Below are 27,841 nucleotides of genomic sequence, written 5' to 3' on the forward strand. Positions count from 1 at the left end.
GAAAAAGAGAGTCGTGGAAGGGAATGTACACCGAAAAAGACAATAGCCCTGCCTGATGAATAGCTCCATGTGGGTTTGTTCCTACAGCCTAATATTTATAGGTACCATTTGTAAATTGCCAAAGAAGTTTAAAACATGCTAAGTTTAGTAACACATTTTTAGTGCAGTGAGCAGGAGGGTGAGTCGTGGGCCCTAATAATTGAATTTCAGTGATTTTTTTGCACCCGGTTGCATTGGCGATAGTTTTTCACCATTGAGAACCAGCTCAGATCCCTGGAGTTAATACATAATACATACTTAGTTATCCGAAGAGATTCCTTTCAGAAATAGTGTCTTTGTCACATCAAGTTCTAGGTAGTGGTTTTTCTAATCACATACCAATCTGTGGGTGCCTCCAGGCTCTGCCTTTTGGATTGTACAAAGGACTTGGCTGTTGTAGTCTTTTACTGATTCATTCATTTATTCATCCAGCATCTACAGAGTGTTTACTCTGTGAGTTAGTTGTGTACCCATTGTCAGGCCAGACATGGTACACAGTAAGTGTTCAGTCATTGTTGGGTAAATCATAAGGCAGCAATGGATGACTGATAATGTGTTTCGTTATTTGAGCTTCTTGTTAGAAGAGCAGTGTTTCACCTTGCTGGAACCACTTCCCTCTAAAGGAAACACCAAAGTTGTAGCTCCTCATTCTACAATTTGGGGACTTCCCAAGTATCTAACCCTACAGGAAGATGGAAAGAAAGTTCCTAGAAAATAAAATAAAAAAGAAAGAAAATTCCGAGAACAATTGGTTTAAAATAAATAAAAGTGCATTAAAATGTCATTCACCAAATGTTTTTGGGGGCCAGGGATTTAACTCAGTGGCATAAACACCTGGCTGGCAAGTGCCAGGTTGTGAGTTTCATCCCCGGTAACAAAAAAAGAAAAGTTTTTTTCCCACATACGCTGAAACACAGTTGCTTAAATACACAGAGCCTCCAGGAATGGCAGCATTCCATATATGTTTGTTGAATGAATAATAGTTTAGATCTGTGCTTTGTTAGATTAGAACTTGCTAAAAGTATGAAACATGCTTTGATGAGGACGGAATGGAAAACTTGGGTTGTTTCCTTTCACATGCTACCTCTCAGGGGTTATATGTTACTTTTTTAGGATTAACACAGAACAAGAGGTCAAAATGCTACTTGAATCTGCTTAATTCCTAGTGTTGTGCCTATGAGCCAGTCCCTGGCAAATGTAGTGAATTGTTGCCACATATCAGAAAATTGAGCTTTTAGTACACTAATATGTGTTAAACAGTTTTCAGAGATAGTTTAACTTCCTGCTAGCATGCACAGGTCCCAGTTTTGGGAAGCGCAGTGCCACTTTTCCCAATTAACAATGCAAATTGTCATGGGTGCACAGGAGTTTGCAATTTGACAAAAATCAGTTTTTTGACAGCAGGAGTAATTAGTCTACAGCTTTGCAAGCAGTAATCTGTGATCAAAGTGGCAGGATTTATTCTGAAAGGTATGTAATACTGTATGAGAGGGACAAACTATTAGTATGATTCACTCCTTCTTGCCCCCTTTAAAAAAGCGCTGCTTGATATGGTAGTTGAAATTAGGAATACACTCTGCTGAGAGTGATCTCCATTGCTCCCCCTCACCGAATAGTAGTATTCATTTATTTTCTGTTATATTGCAGTATTCTGACAAGTCCCTGTACACCCAGCTGTGCTTTTACCGGTACATTTTTGATGCGGACTGTGCACTGGAGAAACTTATTACCGATCATGAGAAAGGTACGTTAAAATACTGTAATTACCTTTGAGTTTAAAGTGAAAATTTGCATCATAAAAGCCAGACCTACTGTGTCAGGCTGTTCACGCAGCATCACATTGCTGTCTCAGAAGCAGGCTGTGGGGGCCTACATGAACACAGGGATCCCCTGCATGAGGGGCGGCAGCATAGGAATCCCCAGCTTTGGCCCCCACAGCCTGTCTTACATTGTTCTCTATTAAAGCAAGGCTTTAGGGGAGGAACCATACAAAAAGGACTCTTTAAATGCTATATTTTGAAAATGCTATTTTCTGTAGAGTTTAGTAATTGTAATAAAGTAAGCATAGGCAACGTGATCATTGGGCCTACAAAAACCAGATATTACCACAAAAAATAGACCTGGAGTGTGTCTCTGCTGTTCACTAAAAGCCTAGGTTCATTTTGAAAGAGAGGAATAGGGTGGAGTTCTTTTATTGACTCCATCATAAGAGAAGTGTATAGACGCCTCAGCCCATACGATCAGATGCTGCCTGGAACCCTCTGCACGTGGTATTTCCTTACACAAGACTTGCAGGCACTGTGGAGCTTAATGGGTCTGGGGAAAGCTTTGTTACATAACTTAAAAGTATTTGGAAATGTCGTCACAAGTGCATGTTTTTCCTTCTACCTGAAAATCACATTGACAACTTTTCTGTTACCTGGAAAAAATAAAAAAGGAAATTTACACATTTTTCTTATTAGTTACCTACAGAGTATTTTATGTTGTTTGTCAGTGAATATCAATTCAGGTTTTGTTGGTCGATATTAGGGCTGGAGGCAACCTCAACAGCACATAAAAACCTGCAAGTATTGCTAGATTTCCTCATATAAGAGTTCCCATGCTGCCCTTGATTTGGTCTCACTGTTTTCAATTCCAGTCATAATTGACTTCATGTTTTCTATCTACAAGATAGGGTAGAAATTATTTCTTAAAATGCCTTGACTTACTTGGTTTTTCTGTCCTTGAATATAAAACATTGTACAACTGATGGAGCACTTGGTTTGGCTATCTTATCTGTAGATGTTCAGCAAGGACTTGGGCTATTTCCACCACATATTTTCCATGAATTAGTATAATTTATATAGTGAAGAAATTCCTTTTGTCTATTAATAATTAGATTTTATCAGGAGGCCGAGGCAGGAGAATGAGGCCAACCTGGGCTTCAAAATGAGTTCAAGTCTGTCAGTTCTGAACTGCATCGTGAAACCCTGTCTCAGAAAGACAATAATAATAATAATTAGGTTTTAGAACTTCCATTCATGGCTAATATCTATCCAATTTTTACTTAGAATATCATTAATATCTATTTTTCCTTTTCCCCAAAAAACCTTTCCTTAAAGGTAGTTACAAGTTGAGAAAATTTAGTGCTGATTTTCTCATAAATGCTTTATCTTTTTCTCTCAGGACTTTTACTTCTTTTTGGGTATCGACATATTGCAGCCTGCTCCCCAATATTTCTTTTTGAATCTAACCATCCTAGGTTGCTCCCCAATGTTTTTAAACTCTGAGGAGATGAAGCCCTCTTTCGTGCAGCTTACAAGATTCTTATGTGAGAACCTGAATCTTTCTTTTATGATTAGCAGTTTTCAGAAAGCCCAGTGATTCCAGGTGACAGGGAAAGGAGTGATCTGGAAAATCACAGAGGACTTAGCCTCCTCTTGGAGAACTCAGAGAAGTGTGCGGGCTACCCTAGACAATAGGAGAGAATGGAGTAGTCACTGAATGTTTCTTGCATGGCAGAAGGAAGTATTGTCAGGATCTGTGTGTGCATTCATGATTAGCTACTGTCCCATTTTACAAGTTTAAGAATGGGGTTTTTTCATTGTTGTTTATTACTAACAAATTCACTACCAGCAGTTCAGGGCAAAAATGGCACCAAGTGAATTATCAACCAGCTGTTATACATGTCAGAAGACTTAAAGAAAATGAAACAGGAAGGGTACAAAATGTATGTGTTTGACAGAAGGAACTTCACAAAATGTTCTAAGAGCTTTTTGTCTTATTTATTGAATTTTAACTTTTGAAACTATTTCTCTGTGAACTTTATTTTGCTTATTTCTTATTCTTAAAATATAGTTTAAGAAGGAGTGAGTTGATATTTACATGATATTTACATGTTCAGGACATTTCCAGATCCTTCAGTAACACTTAAGTGGTATTAGGGTATCTGTTAGTGGTGCAATTTAAACCAGAACGCTAGGTTAAGATTTACCAATGTGGTCCGGGAGCAGAGATTTCTTAACCCATGACATCGGATAAGCTGTCTCCTGAGAGTTGCTTGTGGCATGTTAAAATCCAAATTCATGGGTCCTGTGCCCGGATACGGTAATTCAGCAGGTGTTGGATAAAGCTTAGGGAGCTTTTTTTAAGAAAATCTCCCCAGGTAATTCTGATGTGAAGCCAAGTTTGAGAATCCCTGACTTGAGTACTCTGAAGAAATCAATTGAATTGCTTCCAAATAAAAGAGGTTTGAACACAAGTTGCAGTCCATAGGGGAAAATTGGGAGACAACAATGTTCTTATAATCCAGAGGAGAACATTTATGTTCCATAAATTTAAATTAATATAATATTTATAAAATTCACTTCCCACTTAAGTCCGAGTGAAATTCTCTCTTATGATTTGCTGTTCAAAGGAGGCCTGCTGTAAAAATGAATTTTAAATCTATAGGAACCAGAGGGCAAATATGTTTATTCAATTTGGACAAAGGCTAGAAAACCAGTAGATGTTAACACCAAAAGTCCTGTGAAAAATGACAGTCGTTATACACAGTTACACCACTGAGAATAGAATCTAAGTATTGTCTGTCAACAAGTGCCCTGTAACTGATGTATGAAGTATTTGCTGTAGACTCTGTTTTCCTATCAGTACCTAGCAACATTTCCTTCTCTAAGATTGTTTTACCATGTCCATTATAAAGCTCAGGGTTGTAACTGGATGGTGGTTTTAATTTTTGTTTAAAACTTGCCTATTGGACTTGGGAAAAAGCAGACATTATTTGAAAGAGGTTGATTTATTTTTATGGTGAAAAGTAGCTCTGTCACAGCTTTTCCTGTGCCTTGCTTTCAAATGAAAGTTTACAGGCCATTAGTCCATAATGTGAATTAACCCTATTTGGTGTTTTCCCCTTTCCTTTAAAATGGTGAAAGACTGTTACTCACTTTGGTGAAGTATTTGCTGCATAGTCACTGTAACAACGTAACATTTTAAAAATCTTATTTCTGTGGAACTTTGGCATTATTATTGTAACTGCTCCCGAATGGACACAGATGGCATAATGTATCCAAAGGAGGTTTTAGAGGAACACTGTGGCAATATATGAAGTAAACATCTATCTCCAGGGCAGCAGCATGAAATGGTCCTATTTGACTGCCTCCTCCTATGGCGCCTTGGCCTGAGTAGAGATAAAGTGAACAGTTTGGAGAGCCCTGAATCCGTTCAAATCTTTTTCCAGTTGCCTAAATCAAGTCTGCTTTAAAGTGTAGTGTGTGTGTGTGTGTGGGGGGGTCTCTTGCTGTTCTCAACAGAATCTTTGGTGGTTGCTGCTCATTTAAGAACAGTAAAAACTATATATATAATGGACGTCTGACACCAGTGGTTGATGTCTGCTGAGGCCTCTTCATTTTGCAGACCACTATTTTCTTCTTTGTGTCCTCACATGATCATCTCTCTGTGCTTAATTTCCTTTTCTATAAGGACACTAGTCATACTGGATTAGGGCTCACCCTAATGACCTTATTTAACTTAATTACCTCTAGAAAGCTCTTGGTTCCAAATACAAATTCTGAGCTTTACAAAGGGTTAGGATTTCAACTCTGTTTCAATATGAATTTTTGAGACATAACAAATTGTCTACTTGGTGAATTTTTCTGTAAACTTCCTTGAATGCATTGCATTAGTCTCTGCCAGAACCGGAAATGCTAGAATTTAGGACTCTATAAAGAAAGGAATTGGAGTTGCAGTATGGAAGCTACAAATTAATGGCAATTTAACCTTATGAGTGTCATCTGTTACGAAGCCTGACTTCTCAACAGGAGTGTCTTTCTTTAGCTCAAGTAGGACTAACTTCAGAGCACCTGTTGCTCACAAGGGACCATGTGCTCCTGTTCTCCAACATCCTGAACTATAATTGTAGAGATTTGCTGAGCAAGATGCTTGTCTCAACCAAGATGAAATCTCATGCTCACTCTTTCTCTTGAGCTTTGATCTCCCCTGCATTCTTTCTTGTTGTTATTGGTGTTTGTTTTGTTTATAGCTTTTTATGATTGCTTCTTCTGTCTTTTCTTTATACCTCATGGTAACATTGATAGACATTTTTAATTCTAGTAGAGCAACTCAGAACTAAGCTTCGTAAGGTCCCTTTGTAAGGTATTTAATCGTTTCCTATTCATATATGTAACCTAGGTCCTCACAGCAGTTCTCTAAGGCAACCATGGATTATGCCTGTTGTATTGATAAAAACATTGAGATATGTGTTTCCTACCTTAACATTCCCATATCAACTTTTGCATGCCCTTCTCATAGTGCTTATCCTGGATTGTTTTATTTTACTTTCTCTTTCACTAAGTTCATTGAGACAATGGATTACATTTGTTTAGCTGTGCTTTTGCGCACTAAATAATGTAAAACAGATATCTACCCATGACTGTGGAGCAGTTTGAAGTCTTCTGTGTTACTTGGCTTGACGCAGGTATGTCATAAAGATAAGAAAGTTCCTTGACATTTGGAGAATGAATGTGCCACTTAACTCTTTGGGAGTGATACAGAATGTAAGTAACATGTATCTTTCATTTTGTTGATGCTAAATTTAAGCTGAATGGAAAAAATAACAGCTCACTTAAGTAGTAAGGACGCCAAGCTAACTGCTGCTCGCACTGCCACAAGGTCTTGTTTGCTGCTGTTACATTCGTGAAGTAGTAATAATTGTATAAATTCTTGTATAGTAGTCTCCAAAAGAAGGATGATAGCTAGTACCAGAAAGTGAAAGGATCTAAAATAGTATTAAAGCCAACAAATAAGAATTATATAGAAGAAATTACATGCAGTAGTGTATAAGAAGTTGGAGATTAGGGGCTGGGGATTTAGCTCAGCGGCATAAGCGCCTGCCTTGCAAGCAGGCAGTCGTGAGTTCAATCCCCGGTACCAATAGGAAAAAGACAAAAAAAAAAAGAAGTTGGAGATTTTTGAGGATCTCAAGTCAGATGCCTTTCTAATGTTAAGGATTTCTGCTGTATACTGTATCTCAAACTGCTAAATCGAACACAGCAGTTTTGCATTGCTAGAGAACTATAATAAAAGTAGCAAAGAGCTCCTGGAGTCCTCTCTCAGACAGTTGACATTCTTAGAATCTGCTTTGTTAAATCCTTACAAGGCATAAAAAGAAGGCTGTGTCAGAATGCCTATCTGATTCATTTATTATATGCCACTTTTTTAAGCCCATGGGTTGAATTATTCCAGTGAAAACCTGCTGAATTTTGGAGACCAGCTTTTTGTGATCTTAGTAAGTAAAACCAGCTAAAAAACACACAAAACAGTTTATACCTACTAAATATATTGAAAGTTAAAAAGAAATTCGCCTAAACATACATTTGTTCTTTGTAAAAATGTATCTTTTATAACAGTAAAAACATTTTCTTTATAAAGTAAATACTGAAATGGAGAATGTTAAACTTAAGTTTCCTTTGACTTTATTTTCTTACCAATAACTAATGATCTAAATTTTTTAAGTGTTCCATAAATTTTAAGAAATTTTTAGGTTGGGAGCTCTAACAGTTCAGGGATAGAGGATGCTTAGGCTACTATATATATTATATATATGCACACACACACTTATATTTGTATGTATATGTGTGGTTCTGGGGATTGAACCCAAGGCCTCATGCATGCTAGGCAAAGGCTCTACCACTGAGTCACATTTCCAGGCCCCCAGCTTGGCAGTTCAGCTGCCTGTTTATGATTAGAAAGTGATTGAGAAATGCATAAAGAATTTTGAAAGTCAAAAAATGGGAGTGTTTTGTTGTTAGATATAACAGTTTTAATCTTTGATGGCATAAGGAAATGTAATATAATGTTAATATATAAAACTAGGTAACCATCATGGTAATGTGCTAATTTGTGGTAATGTGCAAAGTGGAAAATTATTAAGGAACAGAATTTTTTGTCATTATCTCCATGTGGGATATAGATTACTTTTCTTTTCTCCTTTAAACTTCTATGTGACTTCTAAGTTATATACTCTAAGCATGTGCTGCTTTTATAATAAGGAAAATTAGAAGCACTAAATTTTTATGAAGAATTAATTTTACTTAACTCAAAATAACCGTTGAAACAATTTAGCAATTAAAGAAGAAAATAACATAGCAATGAATCTAAAGCAACTTTTTTCATTATGTATTTTTCCCTAAGTCAAGCCTAAGACCTTGTTACCCAAGGTGTGATCAGTACACCTAGCAGCACAGGCATCACCTGGAAGCTTCTTAGAAATGCAAAACATGAGCCCTCCCAAGACCTGTGTCAGTTTCCTCATTTTGACAAGATCCCCAAGTGATTCTAGGGTGTGCTGTAGGTGGAAAGAGACTGATCTAGGACATTTCCCCCTCTTCATAACTAATGCCTACTTCGGTTTTATTCATTTATTGATTATGGCCATCCTTTTGGTAAAATTTTAAAATGACAAATATACAGGCTACAGAAGGCCTGCCCAATTTAAGGTACAATTAATATCATAGCCTGCTCTTTTAAAATATTTTCTGTAATTAAGCTAAAAATGCAGTGTCCTGCCAAGAGGTAAGAGAGAGGATAAAAACAAGAAAGCATGGCCTCTTCCACTTTGTTTCTTCTTAACTCAAAAGAACAAAGGAGAATTAAATTAGGATTTTCAAACTAGCTTTCAGCTTCTCAAGATTAGTGGTTTATAAAAGAGAGAACTGGAATGTAGTTCTACCCACTTCATATAAGGGCCGCTCTGTTTGGGCCCAGAGTGAGGTTACAACTCCATCACTGCTTTCTGCTTTCATTATAACAATTGCTTTAGCATGTTTGTAAAGATTTCAAGGCCGTGAAGTGGATTTTTTTTAAAAAAAACACAAAATTCTTTTCCTTGTTTTGCTACTGAAGCTTACTTTCTCTGCTGTTCCTGACTTTTATGTGCTACTTTTATATTCACCATAATAACTTTTCCAATGGCAGCATGGAGCCCCATCACGTTGCTTTGTTTTTCTGAATACTGTCTGTTTTGTTTTAATTTTAAGATGACTTTACAGTGTAATAAAAGAGAAACAAAACTTTCCAAGAAATTGTCACCTTTATTGCATTACCGTTAAGTAGAAGTGTTTTGTCTACATTTTCTTTCATCCTCTTTTGATAGCTAAAGTAGTATGTGAAAGCTGCCGTACAGTATTTGGGTGGCCAACTTCCAGATTTTCAATATGTGACTTTTCTTCAAGCCCATTTATATAACTATGCACCCAGCCTTTGCATTTTTATGTACATGGAAACAGAAGCATGCTATAACAGACATGTGATTCATTTTGTAATATTGTTTCTTATTCCTGTCTTTTCAATGGGCAGGTTCCTTTCCCTTTTTGTAATGACAGAAATACAAACAAAGATACTAGTGTTACAGTATCTATGTGATTAAGTAGCAGCTGGTGATTTTTATTTGCAAAACTATTGTCGTTTTTGAGTGATGAGGGTGGGTAGAACCTGATAAAATTTTCTTTAATGTATTTTTTTAAAGATATCCTTGGTATTATCAATGAGGGAAAAATACTAAACAATTTTCAAGCAGTTAGATCATAATGTGAGCTAATCACTTTATTTTGAAGAAAAGTATTTTTAAACAGTTGAGCTAGTGAATTTACTTTTAAAATGTATTGTGCTTACACAGTAGATGGTTTTATTTCCATGATGTTTTTTACTACATAATTATACATCTTAATTACGTAATTACTATCATAATTATTATGTAATTGCATGTACTTCCACTAATTACAAAATCAGGAAGTGTAATTATCTAGTAAAAACTTTATGAAATTTCATGCACTAAAAATTACTTAAAAGGCTATTCCAGTGGTCTAGTGGAAGGCTTTCCATGGTTAGTGTTCTTGGGCATGACATTAGAACTTGATCTCATAGGCCAGGACAAGAAGAAAAACCACAAACCACTGAACAGAGTCTTGCATAGATATGATAGCCTTTGTCTTTTTTGAGCCAGTCAGGGAGCATTTTAATTTTTCTATGATTATGGAATTCTGATAAGAATGTTTTAGTTAGGTATTATAAAAATTGTCGGTGAAAAAGGAAGGTCTTTTCTTAGGAAAAAATTCTTGGGTTATAGAACAGCCAACCCTTTTATAATTCTACAATGTGAATGGCTTATAGATATCTCTTTCTTTAAAAGCCATAACAATAGTAATAGTAATATTCAGTATCCTGGTTCTTTAGTATGGAAATTTTTTTTCCAGTTTGTGTTTATATTTACTAAGATTTGAGCAAACATCAAAAGAACATATTCTTTTGCTACTACTTGATGTCAAAAGCAGCTTTTGAGACATAAACATAAATGCACAAACATGTAACATCAGACCCTAAATAAAGACAGAAGGTTTAATTCAATAAAGCTATGATGGCTTTACCATTCAAAACGACGTACAAATTGCACAGTGAAACAATAGTCATGACAGCAAATTAGATATGACATCTAAATTACACTACAAAGAGAAATCCCAGAACCATTTTTGGTCTGTAGTAGTCTATTTTAGCCCAGGTTTAAAACCGAGTCTTGAGACTGCTTTATTGTCTAAGTAGGGTAATGTTGTAGAAGACTAATTGGAGGTTGGTTGAATTAATTGCACATTAATTAGGAGGAAAAGGCTTATAATACTCATGGCAGAGAAGAGAGTAGATTCTTTAAGTATCTTGATAGAATGCACTGTAAGTTTTAGGAATGAATATTAATCTCTTATTGGCCTTTTGGCTAGGATTAAGTATAAGAATAAGTATTAAGTGACTAATATTTTTGTAATATATAACATAACCTAAATAAAGCACTTGGGGGCTAGATATGGTTATACAACATTTTCTTTGCCTCAAATTAGTGCTTTTCACTAGGAATGTATTGAAATAGGCACTGTCTGTCATAGTTACCTCTTTTAAAAAACACAGCCTTGGGGCTGTGGATTTAGCTCAGCGGCATAAGCTCCTGCCTTGCAAGCAGGCAGTCGTGAGTTCGATCCCCGGTACCGATAAAAAGGAAAGAGACAAAAAAAAAACACACACAGCCTTAGACACTTAAGAGTTACAACTGTAAAGTCTTAGAAGCTCACAGCATGCCACATTTCTCTAATGGCTAAAGAGATACTGTTTATGATTTTATCAATTATTGACTTTGTGGCTTTTTTTTGTTTTTTTTTTTTTTCTGTCTTTTTCATTTTTATCGGTACCGGGGATCGAACTCACGACCGCCTGCTTGCAAGGCAAGTGCTTATGCCGCTGAGCTAAACCTCCAGCCCCAACTTTGTGGCTTTTTAATACCAGCTAAAATTTATAATAAATGTGAATTTTTTAAAAATTAATGAACAACACAAAGATGCTAGACCCATTTGCAAATTAAAGAATTTATGATCATTCTGAATTGTTCCCTGGTCTCAGAGATGTTTGAGATTTAAAGTTTCAGTCTGACTCTGGTATTTTCTCTCATGCTTAGGTAAAGATTAGTTTTAAATTGCATATTCTCTTCCTCATTTACTTAACCCAAAATTTAGTGTCTTGATCATGTCTTATTTGCCCTATTCCAATAGTATTTCTTCTCATGGTTTCAGTAGTGTTTATTGTCCTCTCTCTGTAAGATAACACTGCCTTTCACGTGTCCTTTTAATTTACTGGGGGGTTTTTGGTGATTGATATTTTCTCTTGTTTTTTATTGAGTGTGTTACACTACTACAACCTTTAAGAGTGAAATATTTGCATAGCCTTCATCTTTCCCATTACAATGCAGATTTAATTTTGAAACTGATACATTTAAACTGACTTTTTGGTTTTGCTTTGTTTTCCTTTTTATGTAAGTTGGCGTATGTCTTTGTTATCTTGTAAAGTTCTTTTAAGTTTTTCATAATTACCTGAGGGAATCAGCCATCACTGTTGAAATCTAATAATGGTCTTGTAATGTCTCTGTTTACTCTATAGCTTCAGGCCAGATGCTGATTTTGATATTAGTTGTTCACCATTTATTATTTTATGCTGTATGTATAGTGATATTCCTCACATACAAAGAAAACACATCATTAATTTGACTCATTCTTAAAGTAGTTTTTCCTGTAGTTGTCATGAATTTATTCAGATCCATCTGCATTCTTTCACCTTGTGGCAAACAGGACAGTAGACAGAATTCACAGCCTATCAGTGAGTTAAATTGAATTTAGTTGGTTGCATTCTCCGTGAGTAAAGGCCCTAGGAAATCTGACTCCTGTTCTTTGAGCCCTGAGAGGCTTCATATCATCACTTAGAGTTTAAGCCTTAAACCAGTTGTGTTCCAAAAGAAATATTTGCTGGCTGATTTTAGACATTGATGTTCTTATATTTATTTTAAGAAATTACTGTAAAACCAAACTTAAGAGTGGGTTCGCAATTCTGGATCTGAATTTTTCTCTGTCCCCTCTTCTTGCCCTGCACTTCTATCCAGTTTTCTCACCAAGCATCAGTTAAGTTTCTGTTGTGTGAGATATGAAGGACACAGTATAAGCAAGAAGACCTTGTTCCTACTTCTAGAGATGGTGCTACTTCTGGCCATTTGTAAGACATTCTTTTTTTCCCCCCTTAGTGGTGCTGAGGATTAAAGCTAAGGCCTTGTGTTGCATTAGATAAGGATTCTACCATTGAAAGACATTCCCAGCCCCTGTGACTGTACTTTTTTATGGAAAACATTTGCATCCATTCTTTCACTCTTCCCAAACCAATCCCTTTAGATAGGGCTGATTTGTTTCAAGTGAAAAAATAACCTCAAAGAGATGAAATGTCCTTCTTGAGGTAGCAAAGCTTGGGAGTGTAAGAGCCAAGAGATCTTTCTGCTATGGCAGAACTACTTTGCTCTTAACCTAGAAGAAAACATCAACCCAAAGGCAAGCAGTTGTAGTATGAGGGAATGATATGAAGAACCACAAGATCTGAGCAAATGCCTCAGGGAAGGTCTCCTGGTAGAAATAGAATCTGAGTTGGACCTTGAAGAGTAGGAGAGATTTTAGTGGACACAAACACAGACATACTTTTGAGACTAAGTTTTGTCTTTTTCACTTTTCTTTAAGCACTGTGTTGCTTTTCTAGCTCTTATAAATCAAAGAACCTCTTTTGACAAATGTATGATGATTTAAAAACACATCTGCATATGAAGTTTAGTCTAAAAGTGCTTATTAAAGAAGCTAGTGTGTGCAAAGCCTTAAGCCCAGTACTGGAAGCTGGAAACGTAATCTCTCTTCACTCACCACTATAACCAGTGACAGTACTTTGAAAGACATTGATTCATCCTTCAGAATACATCCCTCAAAAGTGTATCAAAATGTTTTCCTATCTTAAATAATTTAACTCAGAATACAATAATATAAGTATTTTAACATGAAAATGTTACATACTATGATATATCCCCTTATCTTAAAACAGATGTCTTTAACTTTAATAGAAAGTATAGGAGGACAAAACAGAAATAGGAATTGAAAGAATGAATGACAAAGTGTACTAGTTCTATTTAGAAGATAAAAAATCCTATTAGCATTGTAACCATAGAATATAAAAAAATGGTTTTACTTAAAAGCATTATATTGTTTTTAAAAATCTAATGTAATAGAAGTATAAAACATAAACAGAACCTGTTTATGAAGTCAGTGATTACTGCTGAAGTAATTCCTATTTTATTGGTCTATTGTATATTGTCTTACCAAAAATTTAAAAAGTCAATAATATCCAAGATTTTAAAAAAGCCTCAACCTGAATCTGTCTTTAGGGAATTATTCAAAAGCGTATGCGCTGGTCTCTGTTACTGAAGGCTTTATCACTTTTAACAAATGTGCCACAGTAAATTTATTAGTATGCTATAAAGAAATTTTCGAAATAATTAAGACTAAACTACACTTGTCAAAATAAATGAATGAAATACAATTTTAAATCATCTTTCTTCACTTATTGCTCATTTGCATAATTCAGTAAGTTACACAGGAGTCTTTCATTTATTGGTGTGAATTAGCAAGGTTCTGCTATTCCTTGTTATACGGGCAGGAATTATGTTACCATGTAATTAGCTATTCCAGACATGGACTAACGGGAAATACCGAAGGGCACAGCAAAATCTAAAGAGACAAGGCAAGAGATCTAAAGACAAGAGACAATCAAAGACACCCAACAAACTCAAGCTGGTAGACCACAGGGAATTCTGAATGAAGCCTCTTAATTTATTTTGAGAATAAGAAATCAGTAGTATGAGAGAAATCTCAACAAGATTAGCTGACTAAGCCTACTTAAAAAAAAATATCTCTATAGTACATGATGTGCCAGGTTAACCACTCCTGTTTGTTAGTCTGTATACAGCTCAGCAAATAGCCAGCAAATCTTTTCATGGGTATATAGTGGCTTTCCATTGAGGTTTTCACTCTTTGAAGGAGGTCATTTATACCAATGAGATCTGTAGATGCAAATTGCTTTCCCTATATGTAAGGGGTCATTCCTTTCACAGCCTACTTGCTCATCTCTTTTATAGAGGTTTTGTTATTTTTGTACTGCTCCCAAAGGGATGATGGGAATTGTACCCCTGCTTGCCACCCCCCCCCCCATCTAACTTAGCATCCAAATCTTTTCCCTCCAGCTCTGTGAAACTTTTGTGTGCTGATCTTTGGAAACAAAACAAGCTGTTGGCAGCAGCCTTTAGCTCCAAATTCGGAAACTTTTTTCCTTCTTTCAACCTGAAATATCATCTCTTTCGATTTGCCTTTCTTTTTTACCCTATTGTAAGGAAGTATCTTTTTTATTGCAGCAGAGTGTCATTGTAACATGGTAGGACATGTGGGAAATTCTTGAAAGCCGTGTCCTCAAAATGACATTTTCAGTTAGGCTCCAAAATGGTGTACACTCATAGAAACAAAAGGAACAGAGAAGTGAAGGGAACTATTTCAGGGTTAGCTATGAAAGCCTAACTTTGATCTTATTACTAAAGCTGAGAGAAAAGTAATATTTGTCTTTTGCTTGGGCTTTTTAAGGAATCATAAAACATTTAAAGATTCTAGGTGTAGTGTTCAGGAGTTTTAGAAAGGAGGAGCTTCAGGCACACTATACCAATGCTCTGTAAATATTTTTTCCTCCTTCTTTTTTTCCCCGTCCCTTTCTTCCTCTGTCCCTCCCTCTGTGTCTCCTTTCAGCTTTGGTTGAATACCCAGAGCACTGACAAGGGCATCTCAAAGACAACATAGTGTGATCAAGTTGTGGAGCCGTGACTTTCTACCTCTTACTAGATAAGTAACCTTGGGGTTTGTGACTTGACCCATGTGCCACCTCACCTACAAAACAGGAACGAGAGTAGTACCTACCTCATAGGGTTCTAAAATAGAACAGGACAATATGTAAAATGCCTAGGACATTAAAAGGAGCAATATGAAAAGTGCCTAGAACAGCATTTAGTAATCATGGAATAATTGTCCAGGTTTTTAAAATTACTTGTGAGAATAATACTTCTGTGTCCAAACCACTATTGTAGTAAGAAGTATTATACTTACTATAATTGAGTTGGTTTCTGCAACTTTGCATTGACTGTATTTTGTTCAGTGCATCTGACATAGCACTAGACATGTGGTAAATGCTCTTTATATTTACTGAATAGTCACAGTATTAAAGAGGCATGTTCTCTACTCTCAAGGAAGTTAAATCTTACTCTTTTAATTTTCTCATTTATCAAACTAGTGTTCATGTTAGAATCATATTGAAGGCCCAGGGTTATGGGTCAGTGGCATAGCACCTGCCTGGCAAGCGTGAGTTTGTGAGTTTGATTCCTGTTACAAAAAAAAGTATATGGGGGAAAAAGATTTTATTTTATTTTTTGTCTTTTTTCCTTTTTATCAGTACTGGGGATTGAACTCACGACTACCTGCTTGCAAGGCAGGTGCTTATGCTGCTGAGCTAAATCCCCAGCCCCGGAAAAAAGATTTTAAAAAAAGATAAATTTAATGATGTTATCCATACTTAATAGAAGAAGCTGAAACAGAAAGTACACACAAATATTCCAGTTTTATCTGATACGTCCCTTTGGCATGTTTTCTGCAGTCAGCAATAATGGTTGGCTCTTTTCTAGAATGGGTAAAGAATAGTTGTAACTGTGCAGAAATTCAGCCAAACCAAGTTCCAAATCATGTACCTTTTGACAGAATATTTAATCAGAATGTAGCTTTTTCACTTTTAGAAATGACCAGGACCCATTTCTACACACACCCACAGTGTTCAGAATCTCTGAGTTAGTGAAACTTTTAATATTGCTTCTTATCAAATATTAAATTTGACTTCGATATAAAAAAGAAGACTGGGAGGCATCTAGGTAACAATTTAAATAGGTAGTAGGAAAAAAAATGAAGTCAAACACAAAAATTATTTGTAGGTAAAGGAAGCATTTACAGTGCTCTATGAGCTAATATAGCATCAGAGATAAAGGAAAGGAAAAAATAGGCTAGAGGAAACAAGAAACCGTTCTATAGTAATGAGCAAACTGAAGTTAAAATGCATTTCAACAGAATTGTCTATAAAGCAGGTTATTTTCCCCCCATTAACTTAGATCATTGAGGTAGGAAAGGGCTGCCAGAGAGAGTAGGGGAGGTCCTTAAGACCAGATAGGTAACTGGAAAGCCCTTAAGGTAGAAGTTAACCCAACCACCGTAGTGAGAAACCTCCACAGTCTCAGTTTCTGGGACTTCTCGCCTCCTGTCTTCCATCTACCTCAAGGGGAATTGACTCTGAGAAGAGCAACCCTCTGAAGATCTCATAATCTTGCTCATCCTCTGAAGGCCTGGGACCAAATAACAATAGAAGGGGTATTATAACGGTACCCCTGGATGCCATGCATTTCTTCAGCTTACCTGAGGTATCCGGACAGGTACCTATAGAGTTTACATTGTTCACCAGTCCCTGCCTGAGTAGGTTTTAGCTTATGTGTTTTCCCCTCCTAAATTGCCAACCTTAGCCTCATCTCTCACTGTTGATATGCTCGTCATACTTTTATGGCCTCCCAACTAGAAGTGATCTTTGTCCTCCACACTCTTGAAGTTCCTTGGTGGCAGGGTTGAGACAGGTCTCACCAAGTCACTAAATTGCCCAGATTGGCTCAAATTTGTAATCCTACGGCTTTAACCTCTTGGAATGCTGGGATTACAGACATGTGCTGCCATGCCCAGCTGGTTGGTTGGTTTGTTAGTTGGTTTCTTTGTTATTTTTTAATTAGTTTTATGAGATAGAGTCTTGGTATGTACTCTGGGTTAACCTTGAACTTACGAAGTAGCCCAGGCTGGCCTCGAGCTAGTGATCCTGCCTCAAGCTCCCAAGTGTTGGAATCACAGGTGTGTGTCCTACAGTTCTTAAGCACTGTCTCGCCTGGATTATAACTGAAGCCAGGATCCATGCTTGGTAACTTACTGTATGTCTGATGAGAACTTCTAAATGATAAGAAACTAACAAATGTAATGTGAAATTAATGTTTTCTAGAATATGGCTTTGTGATTCATCCTCTTTTCTCTGCTATTTTACCATCATACTCTCCAACTCTATCACAAAAATTTTATTCACATATATCACCAGATTCTTTGAACATAAAGCTCACACCATTTCCGCATTTCACCTGGTCTCATTGCCTACTTTCTGACAATCCCTGCCAGAATTGACTGATACTACACATTGCCAGATTCCACATAAATTCTAGCCTAACAGTTTCTTGGTTCACACCTTTAGATTTTGTAAATCTGTATTAATGGAATAAAATTAAAGTGTCTAAACATTTACATCAAATGTGGGCTGTCCTTGCTCAGGCCCATTCCTTTCTCTTCCAGAACCTGTATACATACGGTTGCAGCTGGCCATTTTGCCTGCAAGTCTTTCCATTGATTTGCAATTATAGTTTGTTACTGTCCTTACTATCTTTGAATTTCCTTCAGCATGCCAAATTTGTGATTTAGTTGCCTGTCCTTTATTATATCTTAAAATGTCTGGAGGTCAGGTCCAGATAGTTCTCCCGAAGTTGGGAAACTGAGGAGCTACTGAGAGGTTTGCAGACTGGTCTTCTCTTATCGCTCCCTGTGACTTTCAGCAGGGCAGCATGCAGGCATAGTACCAATGGCAATGTCGGTTTCTAAAAAGTACTATTAATAGGCTGGGAGTGGAGAGAAAATAGTAAGATCACAAGAAATCTGGCGATACCTATGTCTTGGGTGTAACCTGCGAAACATTCTTTAACAAAGTAATCATGGCACAGTGTAATTGCAGGAGATAGAGCAAGTTAGAAAATCTATTCCTGGTTTGCCGCTGACTCATTTTGTGGCATGGGCAAACCATTATTACTCTTTGATTTAGTTGTCTTATTTGTTCAAAAAGGAAAAAATAACATGTGTTTTAAAAGCACTCTGAAATTCCTCTGAAAGGAGGTTTATATATGCAAAGTACTATTGTTGCTCTTATTATTATTATTAGTGTTCTTATATGATTTAGTTTTATGCCATGTAGGTCACAGATGTTTGAATTCTTCTCATTGATGAATTACAAAGCACTTCTATCTTAACTGTATTTCATATATAACATTGATGACAGTTTGGCACATCTTTGTTTTACCCCAAAATAGATCTCATTAATAAAATATAATTACCAAATTAATATACCTATACTACTTGCTATTGGTTTTTTTTCCTTCTTAAAAATGTAGTTACCAACAACTACTAAATAAGACCTTTAATTATCACCAATCTTCTCTTGAAAGTAACAGTGCTTATCTTGAGTAGTCTGAACTGTAAGTGGTATTCACTACACAGTGGGGTTGTAATGTGATTATGAAGTATACCAAGTTAGTGATAAATAAGCATGATAAACCATGTATTTGTAGTAGAAATAGTATTTGAATTATCAACTGAATAAAAAGCCCACAACTGCTAATCCCTTGGGGTGGGCATATGATAAAAATAAAATATAGGTAAGTATACTTAGAATAAGAAATTGTGTATACTTCCATATATAATACAGAAAACTTTCAAATTTAATAGGCTTTCAAGTGTGCAGCGTTCAAATTACTGGGAGAATTAAAAGATTTGCTTTGTTTTCTGACAGTAAGCTTTTCCAATTTAGGTGGTTTTTTAAAAAATTTCTTCATTCATTCATTGGTAGAGACTTTTGGCTGTTATATAAAATACTATAGTTCTCCCCTAGGGTTTTGGTAATTTTCCAGTGAAGTAGCAATAAAAACATATTCCCTTTAATTCCGTTAAAACTTGGATGTAAAATCATACAGGAATATGATTTTCTTTATATATCATTTACTTATATTTTTTCTTTTTCTCCATTTCCAGTGTTAATATTTTGGCCATTAACATTGTGAATTTCATTTCTGTTTCACCACGGATCCAATGAGTAATCAACTTTCTGCATTTATTTGTAAGAGTGCCCTAAAACATGGGGCTGTGAACAAGAAAGTATAACTGCTGGGTTTTAAGTACCAAACTGGAGGTCATGTAATAGTAGCCACAGCCATATATGACATTCTAAATGTGTTTAGTTTGCCTAAAGAATGCTTAAAGTTTTTAATTATTTACTGATATTTTTAAGTGGAGAGTTCCTGTAAAAGCCAAATTTCTGCCATACTTTTAATAAAATCAGTAACTGGCTAGATCAGGTCAGCATTCCTGAATGGCCACAACTGACTGGAGCAGAGTTGCCGCCAATCTGGTTAGATAGACCAGGGGTTCTCCAGTTGGCTGTAGCCCAGCACAGCCTGCTTTACTCATTTTTTTACTTGAATGACTATTTGTTTGCCAAAAATATCTGCTGTATTTTTTCAGTTTTGGGGTTGGTTTGTTTTGTTTTAGTTGTTTGTTTGTCTTACCAAGAATGAGAAGCCAAAACAGATGCAGTGCCACACCTATAGTCCCAGCTATGTGAGAGAGACTGAGGCAGGAGGTCAAGTTCAAGACCATCAGGGGCACCATAGAAAGACCCATCTCAAAAAAGGAAAGAAAAGCTGGGCACGTGGTACATTCCTCTGAGCCTAGTTTGGGCAGCTTAGTGATTTGGAGAGACCTTGTCTCAAAAAAAGAGCTAGGAATGTATCTTATGGTGAAGGCTTTGGAGTCAGTCTGGAGGTACAGGGGGTTTAAAATATCAAACTATCCAACCAGCATTAAAATTGCTGAAAAAAATACCCAAATCATATAAAAATGATTGTTAACTAAGCATATGATCTCGAACTTTAACGTAACATCCAAATCTTAGAAAAAGATAAAACTTAGTAGCTGTACTTTTTTTTTTTTTTAAATCGGTACCAGGGATCAAACTCACAACCGCTTGCTTACAAGGCAGGTGCTTATGCTACTGAGCTAAATCTCCAGCCCAGCTGTACTTTTTTTAATGTCATGTTTCATAGTTTTCAAAGCAGTATCACATATCTTTGTTCTGTGGTCCTCATAGGATCTCCAGGAATATGATAATAGTTTTTACTTTGTCAATGAAAAACAAAGTACCGAATGGTGAGGCTCATTAATTTGTCCAAATTTGCAACTACCAAATGTTGGCACTGAGATGTGATTCATCTTTAGATTGTCTAGAGTTGTCCTGTCCAATTGAGTTTTCTACAGTGCTGGAAATGTTCTGTATCTATGCTATCTGGTGCCATGCCTCCAGCTAAATGTAGTATTGAATATTTGAAGGCAGGTAGTGCAACTAAAGAACTGAGTTTTCAATTTTACTAGTTTTAAATAATTTAAATTGAAAACCTCATGTGATCAGTGGCTACCTTATTAGAGTTCAGTCTTCTACTACATGGTCTCTGTGTTTAATAGCTTTATTCCTTTTAATAAAATTAATCAAAAGATTTCTGCAAGGGCTTCTATAGTTACTTATCCAAGTGCCAAGCAACTATTCTATCAGGAGTCTGGATATATTGAATATTTTCTCTGCCTGGGTACATTTCCTCCATAAAGGCTTATTGCACACAATAACATTCTTGGTAACAAAGTCAGAGGTCCCAGTGATGAGAATATTATATACAGAGTCCCCTGAGGTTCCTAGTTCGGATGGAGGGCATAATTAGAGGTGTGTCTAGACATCCAACACATGTAAATGACCAAGACAGCCTTCTTCTTTATGGACTATAATACTAGTGGCTATTACAGAATCATGTAGGAAACTTTCTATTCTCCTGATGTATGCCCGGTTTGAACTAGACAGGAATGATATTTAGAAAGATAATGTCTCTGTCAATTAATATTTATCAAATCTAAAATAGCACTGATTTCAGACACATCCAGATTTCAGAGATGTTAAAGAGGGGATTCAACTTAAAATTGATGAAATAAGATTTGTCAATGTGTTTCAACTCCATTTGGTCAGCCTATAACTAAGGACAGCATTGAAATGCAAATGTGAATTCCAACTTTGCCCTGTGGTTAATTAAACCCTTCATCTTCATCAAAACAGGATCCCCCACCCCCACCCCATTTTTCTCTACACTTGGGCTACTCCCTACCTCACTAACATATCTTGATTATGATTAATTAACAAAAGGAATTCCTGGTGGTTAGAAGCAGGTTTTAAATTCTTGCTAGTGACAATCTGATCGCTTTCTTTAAACACCTCCCTATCCCACATAGATGCAGACCAGGATATTTTATTATTATAAGTAAAGACCAGAACAAGCTTAACCAATCACTTTCTTTTTTTTTTTTTTAACCAATCACTTTCTAGCACACAGGCGACTCTGCAGCACTCCTTTTTAGAATACCCCATGCTGTAATTCAAATTATCATGTTAGCTATCCAAATGCACCATTTGTTTTTAAATACTGGAATGTTTACCTGAATTTTCCCTTTTCGTTTCCCTGCCCTACTTCACTGGTACATTGTCACTCCGGTGACAGATTTATTTATGTGCCTTAATATCTACACATTCTGTTATTTTAAAAATACATAACTATGTGTCCATAATGGTCTTCTTAAACATCTTAAAACACTTCGCTATTGTGGAATAGATTTGTGGCCTTTTTTTTTTTCTTCATGATACCCTTTTGAATCTTGCTTTATTCACACTTTAAAATATTTAAGTAAACACTTCTGAAAGCCTGTCTTAAAATTTTAATACTAATTTTACTCTGGAAGCTGAGTGTCCCTTCTGAAATTTTAACAGCCTTCAAAAGAAATTTATGGCAGGATCTCTTTTTTGTTGTTGTTTTGTGTGTGTGTGTGTGTGTGTGTGTGTGTGTTTACCAGGGATCGAACTCATGACCTCGCACTTGCAGGCAGGCGCTTATGCCACTGAGCTAAATCCTCAGCCCCCTTCAAAAGAAATTTGGGGGTTCAAATCCAATAAAAATAGAGACTTATATTACCTGCAATATACCTAACAGTTACCGTCTCAGACTCTGCTGTGCAAAATCCCCAAATACAAAGACATTCAGAGTTCATACCTGCATACAAAACTGAAGCATGAGTTAGGAAAATGTCATTTATTTAGTGACAGTGACCTAAGTGCTTTGGTAGACATGTTGGTTTGAACAATATAAAATTGCTGACATTTGACCATTTTTGACCTACAAAACATGGCAACATCACATGTTCCATCTTAATATTACAGTTTCAGACCAGACCAGCTTGCATAAATTGCTTTCTCTACTTGTGTTATTTTCTTGTACTTTTTTTGTAGTACTTTTCCTTCAACAATCTTATCTTTCCTTCCACTCATCCCTTTGTATTTCTCAGTTAATAACATTTTTTAGTACCCTTCTCAACTAATTCCCCACATCTATTTAACTTCAGAATTAGTAACAGAAAGAAGCCTGGTTACATGCTACCTCCATGATGTAATCAGTACTTATGACTTCAAGTGTTTGACCTGTTTGGAGATTTTCATTATCCTAAAAGAGTAGTGTCATTGAATACATTTACTGCCCATTAAATAAGCCACCATAGTTCCTTTTCAGATGAAAAGGCAGAAGATAACACAGCTTCTTTTTTGTTCAACACTGATAGAAGCCATGCTATGTGATGTCTTTGTTATGACATGATTTGGCTAAAGTATCTCTAGAGAATAAAATTAATAAATACCTTTTGTTATATTCACCTTTTGTTCAACTGAATGTAAATTAATAAATTCTTCCAGTTTTGAATAGTTTATTGTCTTTGTATCTTTGTCGCAAAAAGAGACAGGTTATGTTACATTTTATAATTAAAAGCAGTAAAACATCAGCCATTACTTGCCTTGAAACTCTAGAAATCATACCATTTTTATGTCGTCCATTTGTAATCTTCTGATTTCCAGGGTAATAAAGTGAGTGTTCATTCAGACTCATCCACATGTTTTATTAAGTTGCCATTTTTATTTGTCAGTTGTTAAGTCTCTATCGAACCATTCAACGCTACAGTGTAATGCTGCTCTTTAAAATTGTCTGTTAAATATCTCTCATCTCCATTTTACACATGTGAAACGGGACAACTGAAATTTTTTCTTTCATTCTTTTTTCTTTTTTTGAGACATGGTTTTGCTATGTAGTTCAGGCTGGCCTTGAACACACAGTGATCCTCTTGCCTTAGTCTCCTGAGTGTTGGGATTACAAGCGTGTGCCACCGAGGCCAGCCAATTAAAGTTATTTTCTAGGATGGTAACCTAGCCCTAATATAAACAACACACAATTGAAATTTGAGACCAATGAATTTCAGGTGTAAGCCCCTTCCTTGTCTTTCCTCTGTGGTATACCTATTGATTATTTAAAAAGAAACATCTAAACATCTGTTTAAATTTGTGTTTAGCAAATATTGATTGCCTACCATGTACCAGATATAGCCAAGGTATCAATTTCCATGGCACATTCTACAGAAGGAGGGAGAAGAAAGAACAGCGTTTCATATAGTCAACCCCCAGAGCAGTGTTGGCAAACCTACAGCACTGTGAGGCAGGCAACAGGCTGCTATCACTGAAGGCTCTAAAAGGTTCGACATCACAGCCCTAGAGTCTATAAAATAAAATGAGTTGGTTTGATAGAGATAAATAGAAGCTCTAAGAAGGCAGATTTTGAGCTGGGACTTGAATGTCCAAAAGCCAGCCATAGGGAATTCTATAGTAAGGAAAAAGACCCTGAAGCTACAGCATCTTGCCACACCAGGGAGCAGATGTTGCCGGAGGACCGCGGTAGAGGAAAGTGAAAAAACAGAAAAGGAGTCGGAGGCAGAGGCTCAGGCTAAATCCCTGTAGAAGAGCTTGGGGGAAAGGAGCACGATTATTATCCTCTGCATGGTGGGAAGCTCTTCAAGGATTGTGACTGGGAGAGTACCATAGTGAGATGTAGGACTTAGAAAGGTGGCTTTCGGAGATGGGATGTGCTTATTGGTATAGTGTTTGCATGAGACCTAAGGGTGGTGGCAAAACTATTAGCACTCAAGCTGCAGTAGGCTGTTTGTATCATTGAGAGTTCTAAAAGGTTTGCCATCACCACCAAGAGGCCTAGATTCAGTCCCCAGCACTGCAAAATATAATAACAGCAGTAATAATTAAAAGATCACTCTGGCTACTGTCTGGTAGACCACTTTGTGTATAATTCCACTGTGATACTCTTTTGGAAGGCCCTCCTCCACCAAATGTTCAACTCATAAAATCCCCCCAAATTTTTCCTCTAGAGATGATACACAGAGGCTTGGTGGAGAATGCTAAAGCCTGCAGAGTGGAGTATTCATGAGGAAGATTCTAAAGAGCTCCACAACTTTAAAGGTGATGCAGATGGTGCCGCATCATTCTCACTTATCAGCCCAGCTTGTTGTTTGTTGCATGCTGTGTTAAGTAGGTGCTGGGAGCCTGAAGAGAAAGTATAACAGTGACTGCATTTGTAAATTGTATTGCCTGAACGTATAGTGGGGTTCAACATCGGGAATAATGAGCATACACAAATTCTTGCTAGAAATTATTAATCAGTACTAGAGAACCTTCCACACTAGTTCTAAGTACCCTGTGAGACCTTTTGGTATTTGTTTTAGTGAGGAAAGAGTCGTGTTTGGGTTTGTTTTTAACTACTATTTCTAAAGATACATTAAGGACTTCTGGTGGTAGTAGGAAATAATTCCTTTAAAAATCTGGCTGTGTTGGTAGATCCGCATTTGCTTTTCTGTTTTTGTGAACAACTGATCAAATTAGATTCGTCACTCTTGGCTTGTGGTGATTTGAAATTGAAATGGAATATATTAAAGCAGCCAACCACACTGATTACATTGCAAGCCTCATTTAATTTCATACATTCACACATTATAGTGAAAGGCAGCATTTTTTAATGCATGATTGTGACTGTACCTTGAGCAACTCCAAAGGTCATCTGTAATGGGTGCACAATTTGTTAGTGTTAGATATCTGATTTGTGGTAGGTGTTCCTCAGCCTGATTTGTACTAGTAGTAAATATGGTGAGCGTCAGAAGTCAAATCCATAAAAGTTCAGTCTGTCACATTTGGTGGTATTGTTTTATTCTTCACTGGTCAGTAGACCACAATAAATCACAGAATAGTTGTCATCCTTAAATCGAGAAACTGCCGGTACCAAGCCCCTGTAGTACAGGGGTTCAATGAGCTATTGTTCCTAAGAGGGCAGACTGGCTCAGGTGAAGGTTGTAAGAGTTTTAATTGGCACAGTTAACAGCTCTTGCTCACAGCAACTTGAGCCGTAGTCCCAAAAAGGCTTTAAGAAGACTTTTTTGTTTGTTTCTAAGAACTAGAACATCTGGGGCTGGGGATTTAGCTCAGCGGCATGAGCGCCTGCCTTGCAAGCAGGCAGTCGTGAGTTTGATCCCTGGTACCAATAAAAAGGAAAAAGAAAAAAAAAAAAAGAACTAGAACATTTGTGTGCTTGCTGTTTTTTCCCCTTATTTTTCTGTAGCAGTAAGTTCTACTTAACTTCCTTTCTTCTGCACCTTCTTCCTGGCAGACACTAAATTGGCTCCTAAAAACGCAGAGCAGGATTAAGGTAGCCTTTGCCTTTAAGAAGAGGACAATTGGCTATCAGGACCATTTGTTCACTGCTTGGTTTTGAGGATGAAAAATGTCTTTAGCCCTGTCTAACTCAGGAGCATGGCTTGCATTGCTCGTAACTTGGTCACACGTGGAGGTTGGCCCTGTGCTCAGGGAGTAAAGCCTGTCATGGGCTTTTTGTAAGAACCCTACTTTTGAGAGCCTGGCTATTTTGCTTATGACAGTGAAGACTTCATTTTGATCTGTTGTTGCTTGCATCTTAGAGTTGTTCAGAGCTGTGTACATTTGTTTTTGTCGGGTTTGATCAACCAATTTGTTATTTTTCAACTTCTAGTCACAAGAAATACCAAAAAAAAACATTTTTAAAGCTTTATTATTGAAATACCTGAATGGAAAAAAATAAAACAAACCTAACCTCTCTTCTCTGCATTGGAAAAATTACTTTCAGTAAAGCTTTTATAAAATATAATCCAAGATTTCCCAGGAAGGTAACATAGACTGTTTCCAGACTGCTATAATAGGAAAAGAAGAGTAAAAGTTGGAAGAGTCATCTTACTCATAGAAGACCAGCATTGTCAGTCTGTGTCTATATAATTCTATCTCTATTAGTACTCCTTGGGAAACAAAGTTCCCTGGCTCAGAAGTTCAGAAAAGCTATGTTTTAGGGCTGAGGATATACCTCAGTAGTAGAGCACTTTTCTAGCATACATGAGGCCCTGGATTCAACTTTTAGCACAATAGAGAGACAGAGACACAGAGAGATCCTTTCCATATCTTCTGCCCCTTTTTTGTTTTAAGTATGTATTAGCGCATTTAAGGCTCAAAGATATTCTGCAATAGAAAACTCTGTTCCTTTTTTTTTAAGCCAGTGTTCTCCATGCTTACATAGTTGCAGGGCACAGTTTAGGAAGTACCAAAGTAGAATTTTGGCAATTTCTTCTTTTTTTACTATTGATTAATAGATAATTCCAGTCCCTGCATGCTGTAAAGTAACTTACCCACTATTTCTTGAGCACCTGTTATGCTTTTAGCCACTGTGAGAGGCAGAAAATAAGTATAAACATGATCCTGGCTGAGCACTATAATTGGTGTGGGAAGCCTACTGCCGTGGGACATCAGTGAGCTGTGTGAAAAAGTGCCTCGGACAGCAGCCTGCAGCAGAAACATCCACGTGGCTCAGGAAGTCAGAGTTTTGGTTGCCTGGAATTGTATATAAAAGGCCAAAAAATGTGGGAGAAGCAAGCAGTTGGCCATGAACTAGAATTAGTAGTACTGAGGGATTGTAGATAAAAGATAGCACAAGTGAAAAAGAGACTGATTCTAATGGGAAGGCAAATAGGACAGACGACTTACATATTGGGCATTGCCTGTGGGCGGTTCCAGCTTACAGATGGCGGGACTCATGGACACCAGCATGCCACAATGAAAGCTGTCACCTGGAGTGGTTCAGTGTCTTGTGTGTGGAATCACAAACTCAAATCCCTTAGGGATTGGGCAAGAAAGCTGATGAAGCAGGCTAGGTATATAAAAGAATAGGAGTAGATGGGACTGTGATAAAGAGTACTTGCTGTTTTCATACAGAAAGCACAGGCTCTGTTTTTGCCAGACATTCTTATTTTTCAAGCAGAGCAAAAAATATAAATGGTTTTGTGAAATTACCTGATGTTCTGTTTCAAGTTTTTGTTTTGTTTAATAAACACTGAGGAATGCTGGGTGAAGCCATAACAGTTCTTTGTGTGCTGATGAGAGTAATTGGTGTAAGAAATATGGCAATATCTAGTAAAGTTGAAGATGTGCAGAGAGGACCTAGCAGTTTCACTTCTGGGTATCTACC

General features: G+C 36.8%; 1 protein-coding gene across 4 annotated transcripts in view; it reads left to right on the forward strand.

The window, feature by feature from the left end:
* The window catches only part of Pola1 (DNA polymerase alpha 1, catalytic subunit), a 301,421-nt gene that overhangs the window by 234,458 nt on the left and 39,122 nt on the right, over positions 1 to 27,841 (forward strand). For 3 of the 4 annotated variants that reach the window (XM_063242945.1, XM_013148942.3, XM_013148943.3), the window contains one exon: positions 1,687 to 1,783. The exons of the other annotated variant lie outside the window; for it this stretch is intronic. In XM_063242945.1, the coding sequence (XP_063099015.1) occupies positions 1,687 to 1,783 (97 nt within the window). The remainder of the gene's footprint in view (positions 1 to 1,686; positions 1,784 to 27,841) is intronic. 4 annotated transcript variants of the gene reach the window in all.

The sequence above is a fragment of the Cavia porcellus genome, unplaced genomic scaffold (assembly GCF_034190915.1).
Source record: "Cavia porcellus strain 051 isolate PalLab524CR breed Dunkin Hartley unplaced genomic scaffold, mCavPor4.1 scaffold_33, whole genome shotgun sequence".
Lineage (NCBI taxonomy): Eukaryota > Metazoa > Chordata > Mammalia > Rodentia > Caviidae > Cavia > Cavia porcellus.